General features: G+C 37.2%; 3 protein-coding genes across 4 annotated transcripts in view; all 3 read right to left on the minus strand.

Moving 5' to 3' along the window:
- The window catches only part of plekho1a (pleckstrin homology domain containing, family O member 1a), a 23,098-nt gene extending 20,194 nt beyond the window's left edge, over positions 1–2,904 (minus strand). Inside the window, exons 1-2 of the mRNA XM_024298532.2 lie at positions 2,000–2,904; positions 625–774 (exon numbers count right to left, since the gene is read on the minus strand). Of these exons, the coding sequence (XP_024154300.1) occupies positions 625–774; positions 2,000–2,026 (177 nt within the window). The 5' untranslated portion in view covers positions 2,027–2,904. The remainder of the gene's footprint in view (positions 1–624; positions 775–1,999) is intronic.
- Positions 2,905–3,727: 823 nt separating this feature from the next.
- On the minus strand, positions 3,728–8,849 carry LOC112162671 (saxitoxin and tetrodotoxin-binding protein 1). Of its 2 annotated transcripts, none has more exons than XR_002922120.2 (6): positions 8,464–8,849; positions 8,227–8,372; positions 8,076–8,161; positions 6,514–6,649; positions 4,332–4,451; positions 3,728–3,867 (listed from the first exon to the last, which is right to left on the minus strand). XR_002922120.2 is itself a non-coding variant. In XM_024298536.2 (6 exons), the coding sequence occupies exons 1-6, from the start codon at positions 8,578–8,580 to the stop codon at positions 3,827–3,829; spliced, it is 651 nt and encodes a 216-aa protein (XP_024154304.1). In that variant the 5' UTR covers positions 8,581–8,843; the 3' UTR covers positions 3,728–3,826. The 2 variants fall into 2 exon arrangements, 1 of the variants encoding a protein (XP_024154304.1); XM_024298536.2 differs by having other exon boundaries at positions 6,509–6,649; positions 8,464–8,843.
- Positions 8,850–10,970: 2,121 nt separating this feature from the next.
- Positions 10,971–11,987, minus strand: part of vps45 (vacuolar protein sorting 45 homolog) — a 17,159-nt gene continuing 16,142 nt past the window's right edge. The window contains exon 15 of the mRNA XM_024298534.2: positions 10,971–11,600. Within this exon, the coding sequence (XP_024154302.1) occupies positions 11,504–11,600 (97 nt within the window). The 3' untranslated portion in view covers positions 10,971–11,503. The remainder of the gene's footprint in view (positions 11,601–11,987) is intronic.

Genomic DNA, 11,987 nt, shown 5'->3' on the forward strand with positions numbered 1-11,987 from the left:
ACTCAGACTGACTCGTCCAATCACTGCTTATTGATGTCGCGTGGCTCCAACATGGCGGCATCTGTCTCATAAAAAATGGCGACTGAATTAACTTCATGTTGTTGGAGCTGGATGTGAAGAATTTTATTATGATTTTGCTGTTTTTAGCCAAAATCAAATTAGGTCATAATGTTTGCAGACCAAGAGGAGTTCATTAGAAATGATTGTGGGCGGACTGTTAGCAGGAAGTAAGCCTGGGCTAATTTCCCATCATCCCGTCGTTTAAACCCTCTCCCGTTAACTTATAGCCCCTCACAACTCCAAGCTAGCATTAGCAGTGCAACGAAAATGGTCAGTAATATCGGAGCTATTTTGTCTGCAAGTGGATGTATCGGAATGGAGCTTGTGGCTTGCCGTAGTAGGTTTTTTGTCACACATATAATCTTTTTCAAACTGCTTTTTTTCGTTTGCTCCAGTGATTTCAATAAAGAAGTACTCAGAAATGCAATTTTAAGCGTAATTTTCTTGATATTTATCCTCCATCATGAGAAAAATGCCACAAAGTACATATATTTATTTGTTTATTTATTTTAAGAAGCATCGTTTTAACTAAAACATAAATCAACCGTCGTTTCCCGTGCTCACCTCCTTGTCGGAGATGTAGAGGTGGTCTCCTCTCAGCATGACATACCGGCTCTTCCACAGCTCTCTGAAAATCCCTCGCCCGCAGAACTTCCGGATCCAGCCCGCCTTCTCCAGCTGGTAAACCATCAGCGGACCGGAATCCTGAACGCCCTGAAAGATCCAGAAAAAAGTCAAGAAAAATGGAATATCCCACTAGATTAAAGAAAAGAGGGTTTTAAAATAACCGGTTTAAGGGAGAGTGTTGTTTGGCTATTAGAAAACATTTTTTTAAGGAAAATCCTTTAGACTGGGAATGACGGAGGGAGTTCTTCATCCTTTGAGAATCCTCCACGATTTTTAAATAAAGGGATGAAGGAAGCGGAGGAGATGAGACGCCGCGTCCGTCCTCCCGACCACAGGGGAGGAGGCAGATTAAAGCTTTTTGTCTGAGGAGGAGAAAAAGAAGAGGAGGCCAAATCTTCACGATGATCATGTTTGTCATGATCCTGCTGCTCTCTGCCAGCCTGACCTACTTTAATTACATAACCGCCTGGCATTGACGGAGAGGAGAAAGCTGAGCTCCATAATGAGACGACACACAACAAAACTCATTAGAAAGGTTTGAGACAAATAAAAACCACAGAGAAAGAGGAAAAAAACACTCATGGGAATTGTTTTCTTCAGCGGAAGGAACTTTTAAACAAGTTTAAAACAATTTTTTGTTCTTTAAAAATCAAATAATTTAATCTGGTGTATGTTTTTTTAATTTTCTATTAAACTAATGTTTATTTCTGCCTAAAATCCACAAGAATATTAAGTTTAACTTCATAATACTCTACAGGAAGTCAAAACAATACAGAATTTGTGGCCCAGACACCAAATTTTATTAAATAAATTACATTTTTAAAGGCTTTTAAGGTAAATTCACACGTTTGTCTGTACATAAAGTCGTTTTCTAATCAGATTTATTTAATAAAGTCTCTTTCTTGATGATTCTTGACTTAAAAGTGTATTTTTTCTTTGTTTTTATTATAATAGTATGTAGTTAAATAAATGTTTAAAACAAAAACAGCCTTTATAATAATAAAAACTATCATAAATGGCTAAAAATTAAAAAACATGCTAGTTTTTACATTACAAGTAATAAACATAATAATAAAGGTTTTGTCTTTTGTTCTGAACAATAAAGGTTTTTTTCAAAGAGAAAATTTGTTAATTAGAGGAATCCACCTTTTTTCTATTGAGCAACATGAATATTGATGATCAGAACCGGGTTCCGGTGTCACATCACTGTGATGGATACAAGTGGATGAGGTGACCCGGACCGGTACCGCGCAGAACCGAACCCCGGCCGGCACACAGGAAGGCTGTGCGGAAGGCTGTGCCCGAGACTCACCCGCCTGCTCTGGTTGCTTTTCTTCATCCTCCCCGCTCACAATCACGCCGTTCGTTCGGAGAGGAGGTTCGGTCCGGCCCGGTGCCGGTACCGGCTCCGGGAGGGTGTGCGGCGGCGGCTGCGCTCCTGCTGGGTCCCGGTGTTCGCTCGAACCGCGCCGGTTCTGCCGGTTCAGCTCCGCATCTGTTGTTCGGAGGGAGGCTGCATCCTCCTTGTGCGTGCGTGCATGAGCGCGCGCGCGTTTTCAAGCAGATGATGATGATCGCGCTCTGTTGCTCCATGACGGACACGAGCCTCCTCTGACGGGGGCGCGCGCGGCCGCCTTCATGCTAGTGTTGAACGGAGCGCGACAGCGACATATAGCGACGAGTTCAGGGAAGCGACATGAGCCGAAAACAAGAAACAAAATAAAATAAAATAAAATAAAAAAGTAAAATATAATAAAACATAAAATTAGTAAACACATTTTGATCATAAGATTAATATTATTTACTTTTTTAATGCAAAAACTTAAAGGAAAATTGTTGTTTTTTTTTTAACTTTATATTTTTAGCCCAAAATAAGAAAAATATTAGATTTATTGGTTTAGAACAATTTTGTAAGCTTTACCTTGGCTTTAAAAATCACTTTATGGTTTAATCAATTGAATAATTGAATTGATCTCCAATTAAAAAAAATAATATAAATGTAAAGTTTTCTTTTTTAGCACGAATTTATAGTGAAAAAAGCAGTCTTTTTAGTGTAAAAAATATCGTACTTCTGATAATTCCACAATTATTTACCTCTAATCATAAAAAATATTCATAACTAGTTTAAAATCCTTTTATAACACCAATTTGAAAATAGATTTGACAATTAATTAACTTTTACCAAAATGACAATTAAGTCCAAACCTAAATTTTGATTGAATTAGCTCATATTTTAACAGTTATTTGAAAAAAAAAACTCTACACTTTATATAATCACGTATTTTACAGATAAACATAAATTTGTTTAACCTCAACATCTTTTTAAGTAAGGCTGCACGGTGGCGCAGTGGTTAGCGCTCTCGCCTCACAGCGAGAAGGCCCCGGTTCGAATCCCAGCTGGGACCTTTCTGTGTGGAGTTTGCATGTTCTCCCCGTGCATGCGTGGGTTTTCACCGGGGACTCCGGCTTCCTCCCACCGTCCAAAAACATGCTTCATAGGTTCATTGGTGACTCTAAAATTGCCCCTAGGTGTGAATGTGGGAGTGAATGTGTCTGTGATTGAGGCCCTGCGACAGACTGGCGACCTGTCCAGGGTGTACCCCGCCTTCGCCCAACAGTAGCCGGGATAGGCTCCGGCACCCCCGCGACCCCGAAAGGGACGAAGCGGTCAAGAAGATGGATGGATGGATCTTTTTAAGTAATCTTTATGTTTTTTTCTTAAACAAAACTTTTAGACAAAAACTAATAATACTATGAATTCCAAATCAGATTTCTTGCTAGAATAATCATTTAAATTTATTAAAGATCAGTAAAATTATTAATAAGGTCCAAAAAAGGTAATAAAAAACAACAAGTAAACAATAATAACACAAGATCTTCATTTAAATGAGAAATGTTTAGCTTGTTTTATTTTAAGCAATTCATTTTATATTTAAAGGAGACATAAAAAAAACTTCATGTAAATGTCTCAATGGCAATAAAAACAAGATTATCTTTTAATAGAGACAACAAACTTTTCTAACCAAAAACAAGCCAACACTTTTAGTTCAATAAATGTTTATTAATGTCTTAATCATAAGATTTAACATAACAATCAAACAACACATTTATTTATCTTTTAAAAGGACGTTGTGTAGTGTCAGTCATCCGTCTTGTCTTTCTTCTCATTCGGACAAAACTCTGCAGAGAAACAGATTGTTGTCAAAGTTTCATCCTGACCCGCCTCTCCACTCCGATGTGTCACCAAAGACCTGGACCACCACATGGGCCCAGGCATCCCAGACTTCCATCAGCCTTTGAACTAAAATAAACTCCTGGCTTTTATCTGAGAAGTTCAATTTTTTAAATTTTGTAGAAACTTTTATTCCACAAATCTATGAAACGAACTGGAAAAATGTTTCAACCTTTAGTTCCTCAAAGGAAAAGAAAAACAGACAAATTGAGGTCAGATTGACCAAATAAACAAATCACGGTTAAAAAAATGTAATACTTTTACAAATATTTCACACTTGCAATAAAGATCCTGCATAAAAATTAAGGTTCCTTCAAAGATGCAGAGCTTTTTTTTGAACATTTTTATCGTTTTTTTCAAATTTAAAGTCACAAAAAAATAGCGAAATCATAAAAGTTTAAGCGTCTCTGACCTGTTTTACCATCGTAGAGGAAGTCGGATACAATGTTGAATTTCAGACACTCCGCTATCCTCCTGTGTTCCCTTGAAGCAGCCTTTAGCTCATTGACATCCTGGTGTTTCCCTTCCCTTCCTGGGTTAAAAAAATGGAATTGTGAGGAATGTTGGGGTGGTCAGCCTCAGTTTTAGCTCAACAGAATGTCACAAATGTATGAAATATGCAAAGCAATGGAAAAAAGACGCATCAGACTGAAGACGAAAACTTCAAAACAGGTAAATCATGATTATAATAACCTTATAAACAAATTAAATGTTAAAAATGGGGACAAATCAGATTATAAATGCAAAGCATTCAACACAAAAATACAGTTATACAGTTTTATCCTGGGTCATCCAACTGGATTCCTGCAAATACAGATGATAATTGATAAGTGCTGATTGAGTTTAAAGGGAATAACTTACTCTCAATACAGACTCAAACTTGTCGGAAATTAAGCTAAATATCCAACATTTTTACTTAGGATTGATATAAATTTGTCTTAGCACGTTTAGGTTGCAAAAACCTAAAAGTAGGGCTCAAAGGAATTGCACAAATGCCATATGTGAGCTTCTCCTTCTTTTTTGCTGCTCCTTAAAATATCACATTGTGTTACGCTGAGTGGGGCGGGCTCAGAGAGGAATTTCTGATAAACTCCTGCCGCTCTGCAGAAATTATGTCCCAGAAAACGAGACATGGATTTTTACGAAAAACTTGCCCTGTTTCTTTTTTTGTCTCTTGTCTTTTCTCTTGTCCTGTCTTCTTGTTTTTTATCTATTGTCTTGTTTTGTTGCTTGTTTTGTTTTTTCTTGTCTCTTGTCTATGGCTTCTTGTCTTGTTTTGTCTTGTCCTGTCTTTTCTTTTCTTTTGTCTTGTCTCTTGTCTTGTCTTTTGTCTCTTGTCTTGTTTTGTCTTTTCTCTAGTCTTGTCTTGTCTTGTTTGCTCTTGCGTTGTCTTTTGTCTAGACTTTTATTTTATCTTGTCTTGTCTTGATCTTCTGTTTTTTTATCTTGTCTTGTCTTTTGTCTCTTGTCTTGTTTTGTCTTTTCTCTAGTCTTTTCTATCCTCATGTCTTGTCTAGATCTTCTATCTTTTCTCTTGTCTTGTTTGGTCTTTTCTGTCTCTTGTCTTGTCCTGTTTTTTCTCTTGTCTTGTATTTTTCTTTTGTTTTGTCTTGTCTCTTGTCTTGTCTCTTATCCTGTCTTGTCTCTTGTCTTGTTTGGTCTTTTCTGTCTCTTGTCTTGTATTTTTCTCTTGTCTTGTCTCTTGTCTTGTTTCTTGTCTCTTGTGTCTAATCTTGTCTTGTCTCTTGTCTTGTTACTTGTCTCTTGTCTTATCATGTCTCTTGTCTGTTTTGTCTTGTCTCTTGGCCTCTCTATTCTCTTGTCTTGTGTCTTGTCTTGTTTTGTCTCGTCTCTTATCTTGTCTTGGTTTATCTTGTTGCTTGTCTTGATCTTATGCCTTGTCTTGTCTAATTCTGTCTCTTGTCTTGTTAATTCTTATCTTGTCTCGTCTTGCCTTGTCCTGTTTCGTGAATTGTCTAATCTTGTCTTGTCTAATCTTGTCTTGTCTCTAGTCTTGTCTTGTTTGATCTTGTCTTTTTTTTGTTCTGTCTCGTCATGTATTGTATTGTCTTGTTTCTCATATTCTCTAATCCTGTCTCATCTTGTATTGTCCAATCTTTTCTTGTTTTGTCTCATCTCTTGTCTTGTCTCGTTTATTCTTATCTTATGTTGTCCTGTCTCTTGTCTTGTTTAAATTTATTTTCTCTAATATTTTCTTTTCTTATCTTGTCTTGTCTCTTGTGTTCTTTATTCTTGTTTTGTCTAATCTTGTCTTGTCTCATTTCGTCTTATCCAATCTTGTCTTGTCTTGTGCTATCTTGTCTTTTCTCTTATATTGTCTCATCCTGTCTTGCTTAATCTTGTCTCATCTTGCTTTGTCTTATCTCAACTTGTGTTGTTTTGACTTGTCTTTTCCCTTGCATTGTCTTATCTTGTCTCGTATTTTCTCTTGTCTTGCCTTGTGTTTTCTTGTCTTGTCTCTTGTCTTCTCTTGTCAAAATTTTATAGCTTTCAGTTTTGTTTGCTTGTGTGTTTTTGACTCTGTTCAGCTGGTAAAAGTGTCAAGCTTTTGTGTTTCTGTTGTCTTACTGTACATGAGCAGTGTCCTGGCCGGCTTTCCCTGGAAGACGTGGTTGTAGAGGTTGATCAGATCGCCATGGATGGACTGGTGCATGTGGACCCGGCCCTGGTCGTCATAGGGAGACACCTCGCCGTCCACCTCTTTCACTCCTGCAGGGAAAACGTCACAACATGAGTCTGGGTACGGCACGCATCGTCAAAATGAACCAGACTCATCCAGCACTAGGACTTTCTGCAGAGGAACTTCCTGCAAAAACCGAATTTTAAGTAAGTAAAATGACCCAAAAAAAAAGTCTTATTTTTTGTATTGGAAGAAAATTAATCTTATCAGGAATACTTTTGAGCTCCCCTCCGATCATCTATTGATCTACTATAAATTCATTCCGAGCTGTCTTTTTATTTCATTTTCTAGGACATAGTTTCTGCAGTAGTTCATTAGAAATTCCCCTCTGAGTTGTGGGAGTAAACCTACTCTCATTTCCCATCAGTCCTTTGTTTACACACTCTCCTGCTAGCTTACAGCCCCTCAGAATCCCAAGCTAACATTAGCGCTGCAACAAAAACTCCTAGCAATATCGAAGCTATCCAGGCGTACAATTTTAATCTTGAGACCAGCTCCGACGAGGAAAACAAAGACGTTCGTGGATCTGTTTGTCTGCCAGTGGATTAGCACCTACGTCACTGGTACAAGCATTTTACAACTCCTGATTCACAACATTTTAAGAAAGAAATACCCAGAAATGAAATTTTAAGCTTGATTTTCTGGATATTTGTCCTCCATCATCAGTAAAGTACAACAAGAACATGTTAAAAACACAATTTTCACTGGATCGGGCCAAACCAAGAAAACTGCAGTAACCAAACAAGGCTTGAAGGTTCCATGTATATCGCTCTCTGTTAACACTACTATCATATATCCAAAGACGGAGAGAAAAACCCGAGTGGTCAGGGTTCAGACACGGGTCAGGGCAGGCGGCAAACAATCAGATGAAACAGAAGATCAGATCAGGTTGAGAACGCTCAGCGAGGCAGACAGAGTGGCACAAACAAGACTTCGCACCGACTATATTGCTGGCAGTGGGGTTCCTGGTAGTGACAGCAGCAGGGGCTGATGGGAAATGAAGTGTGGAGAACCAGGAAGTACTAGAACTCTGGAGATAGTTCCCGCTAAAGGCCAGAAAGGGAGACGGGACTGATTAATGAGAGCAAAGGTTTCCTCTGAAACTCCTTTTGTCTCTATCCACATATTTGTACTTTATTGTACCCTCATGTTCTGCTTTATTTTTGTACTTTTCTATCTGTATTTTTGAAAAGTACTACTATTACATGCTATGAATACCTCTGTTTTAGGGTTGTTGACCTTGTATCGACCTTGCGTTTGACAAATAAACAACAATGTTGACGTCAGTTCTGCCACTATGACGGTTAACATCTAAAAAAAGAACTTTTTGTTCTTCATGTCATCCCTTTGAAGGCATCAGATTTTTTTTTGAGACAGTAATCAGTTGATTTGGCGTTTCAGACGAAAGGCCTTTCCCCTTTTTCTTTCATTTGTTGACAGTCGGCGCCTCCTCACCTGCACTGACCAGATGTAAGCTGTGGTTGGACGTGTCGGGGTCCGGAATCGACATGTTGAATCGGAAGAAGATGCATTTCTCGTTTCTGCGAAGAACAGGAACGTTTCGGTTGAAGGTTATGTTGGATTTCGTGTTTCTTCCCGAACTCACTTTTTGATGGTTTCCGTGATGAGGAAAGTTTTGTTGTCGCCGTTGTGCTTCATCTCCACCGTGGAGCTGCTGGCGTTCCTCAGAATATCCTGGCCTGCAGGGTAGTCGGTGAAGGCCTCCACCAGAACCCAACGGACATCTGACAGCTGTGAGGAGAACCAGCAGAATCATGGAAACCGGAACCTTCTCCAAAGGAAGCCTGTCCATTCCAGACTTCCATCTTCATCCGATCCCCACCTGGTGCAGGTCGTGTCTGTCCACCTTCAGCGGCAGGTCGCAGTCGTCTGCAGCAGAAGCCGGGCCGCAGCTGAGCAGCACCAGGAGCAGAGCGGCGTTCTGGAACAGAACCGGCATTCTGGATCTTCAGTTTGGACGTCGGGTCCGGTTAGGAGAGATGCTTCTCGTGAAACGCTGGATGATGAAGGCCAGGTCAAAGATTCTGTTTGCGGTTGTGTGTAACAATTAACTGGCATCCCTTCAGACTGTGTCCACATCCAAACTGGACCCTGGACAACACGGCAGAACTCCAGGATTAACAACTCTCTGAGGAAAGAGTTCTGGAAAAAAGCTGAATGTGAAGAAATAAAAAAGCAGCAAACATCTATTGTTGAGGTTCCTGAAATGAGTGAAAGAACAGTTTTTGCTCTTTAAACTTCATAATTTTGGCCTCTCAGATGATGTTTATTTTCTCTAATATAGAATATTTTGTTTGTTTGCTTTTGTGTCGCCTATTTTCTGATTGTCGTGTGAAAAAAATTAGGACGCCCTCATTAAATAATCAGCTCTGTCTTAAAAAAATGTTCATATATGTTATTTTAAAAAGTTTCTTTAAAATTAAGTGATTAAATTAAATTTATATTTAATGGAGGTCAAAGTTTGGACCTCCTCTTCACTAGTTTTGATCTCTTTCAGTCCCTTAAATGTCTCTTAAGTGCCTAAATTTACACATAAGCAGAAATTATATTATTTTGAAAGTACATTTCATAGAAAGTTTGAATTAGGATTAAAATGTTTAATGTCTCATTTAAATTGATATTAAATGTGTTTGTATCCAAATATGTTGGAATATTTACAAACTTTCAGATTTTACATGCAGTATTTATGTATTTTTTAAATTTGATTTCTTACATCTTTCCACTATAAAATAAAAGTTTTTGTTATTCGTTCTTTGATAATCTAATTTTTTTGCTTTCATTTTTTTCTTTAAAGTGTAATTCAGTTTCTGTGAATAATTTGTCTATATATGAATACTTATTTTATTTTTTTTAAGTCTTTTATCTGTTACGTCTTTGTGGCAAAAGGACCTTGAGTCCGTAATAAAGTATCTAACTAACTATTATTAGTCTTCCTGAGGATTTCTAAATTAATTTTTGTTATGTGTTAAAAAGAACTTAAGTTTAAGACGGACTCGGATAAGAATGCTGTTTTTAACATGTTTTTCTGATGAAATTTAAGCGTAAAATTGCATTTTTGAGTTTTACTATGAATCAGGAGGAGATGAAAAAATACTATTTAAAAAAAAATCTTATTTGTGACGTAAAAAATTGCAATGCATCCAGTTGTAGACAAATAGATCCTTTTACGTCTTCGTTTTCCTCGTCTGAGCTGGAATCTGGATCTAAACTGAGAAACAAAACTGAGAGCTTTCACTGATGAGTGACAGGAAGAGGGGCGGGGTTGCAAACAGTCCCGCCCTCAACTCCTGCTGCTCTGCAGAAACTATGTCCTAGAAAGTGTTTGTCTATAATAATGGCATAATTAAAAGACAACTGGGAACGATTTGAAAATAGATCAAAGGATGATTGGAGTGGGATTAAATTAAATTAAGTGTTCTTTGATTTTATGGGTAGGTTTTACATTTTTGTCATTTATTCTTTAAAAAAAGCATTTTTTCACTTTATTTTGAATGACTTTGCAATCTAAATGAGACTTAAGTGTTGTGTTTTTTGGTTGTTTTGACCTCCAGTCTGTTTGGTGTTTTTTCAGCCTGTATGAGAACACGGAGTTAACACGGCAAAGACAAACAGACCTATAGCAATGCAAATCCTGCTCCTGATAGACTCTGGTGCTGCGAGTCTGCATGCTAAACAGACTGTATATAAGAATTAAAGCAGTTTTGCTGCAGCAGCTTTCAGAAAAAACCTGCTGAAAGCAACGTGAAAACACAAATAAGGAAGTAAAAAACAAAAAAAAAAACATTGAAACTGAATGCAAGGAAGATTAGTAACCAATCAGATCATTTTCTGAATTTTTACTACAGTTTTGGTCAAAATAATCTTTAAAATCTAAGAATAAAACAGAATATCCTAATATAAACTTAAACATTTTTTTTCTTTAAAAAGCACGATATTAATAAAAATCAGGAAAACTGATAATTAGAAACATCTAAATTATTTAAATAAAAAAGAAATACGATCACTTAAATGTAAAAACACGTTTTGATCACAAATGAAAGCAACATTTTTAGTAATAGCTCATTTTAATTTTCACAAAAAACAGAATTTGTACCTTTTTTTAAATAAAAACATTATTTCTTAGTTATTTTATAATTTAAAAATCACTTTGTACAGCTTGCTTTTCCTAATGACTTTGAGAAAAAGAAAAAAATAATAATTCAATTTTTCTGTCTGATGTTTGTATGAAAAATTATTGGGAATTAAATTATTTCATGAAATATGATGAATTTTTGTCCTAAAATGTTTTTTTTAAAGTATAAATAATCTGTAAAGAAAAACAGAATCAACTTTTTTCTTGTTTTCTTTTTAATAATTATTTGACATTCATTCACTTACACAAACCTACAGATCCAAAACAAACAACAAACGTCACAGACTGTTGAATCAACGGGTCAAAAACACGAGTCACAAACTCCAGAAAACCTTTCGCAGAGGATCCGATTTAACCAAATGTTGTGAGGAATGTTTGGTTTCTTGGACTTTAACACGTCTGTAACCTTTATGATGACAAAACGAGTTAAATTAATAGAAATAATAAAGTGTTGCAGCCCTTTCCACCTAAAAACAACAACATTGTGCCGAGTCAACCGTCGATTCCAGGCTTCATTAAGTTTGTGCCATCAGGTTTTTCAGTTCGGGAGCCAGTTTTGTTCTATTGACGGGTGTTTCAAATATTCCAGTCGGTTAATAATCATGGAATCAGCGGCTGACAGGAACGCCCGACCGGTCACACAGACAGACACACAAACGTAAAGGCAGGCGGAGGGAGCGGCGCCGAGCATCCAACGTCGGACAGAGATGCAGAGAAAGCGGGGCTCTGTTTAGCGCCTGTTGCTATGGCGACCGGTCCCCTGTGACCTCTCGCCGCTGCTGCTGCTGCTGCTTTGACCCGTCGCCAACATCACTTCCTCCAGAAAGCTGAATAACAAGAAAAAAAAGGAGATAGATGTTTAATTCAACGTGGTTTATTTCTTATTCTTATAACCTATTTGTTAGTCAATAATTAACTTTTAGTATTAAGTCGAAGCTTTGCTCGAAAAGACACGTTCTTTTAGAGTTCAAAAGCTGTAATTTTATTAATAAAATACATAAAAACCACAATAGCAGACAAACTGGATGAATAAAGGAGGCCAAAAAGGTCAACGCCCTTTAAGTTTGATGGCTACTTCAGTCAATCATTGATGATATGGAAGCCAATTATTTCTCTGTTTTATTTTAAATTTAAACTGTAAAATAAAAATAAAAAAACTTTCATCTCCAGAAGAAAATAAGAATCAGATGGAAGTTTCTCCACATTTTAATTGA

Source organism: Oryzias melastigma, linkage group LG11 (genome assembly GCF_002922805.2).
Source record: "Oryzias melastigma strain HK-1 linkage group LG11, ASM292280v2, whole genome shotgun sequence".
NCBI lineage: Eukaryota > Metazoa > Chordata > Actinopteri > Beloniformes > Adrianichthyidae > Oryzias > Oryzias melastigma.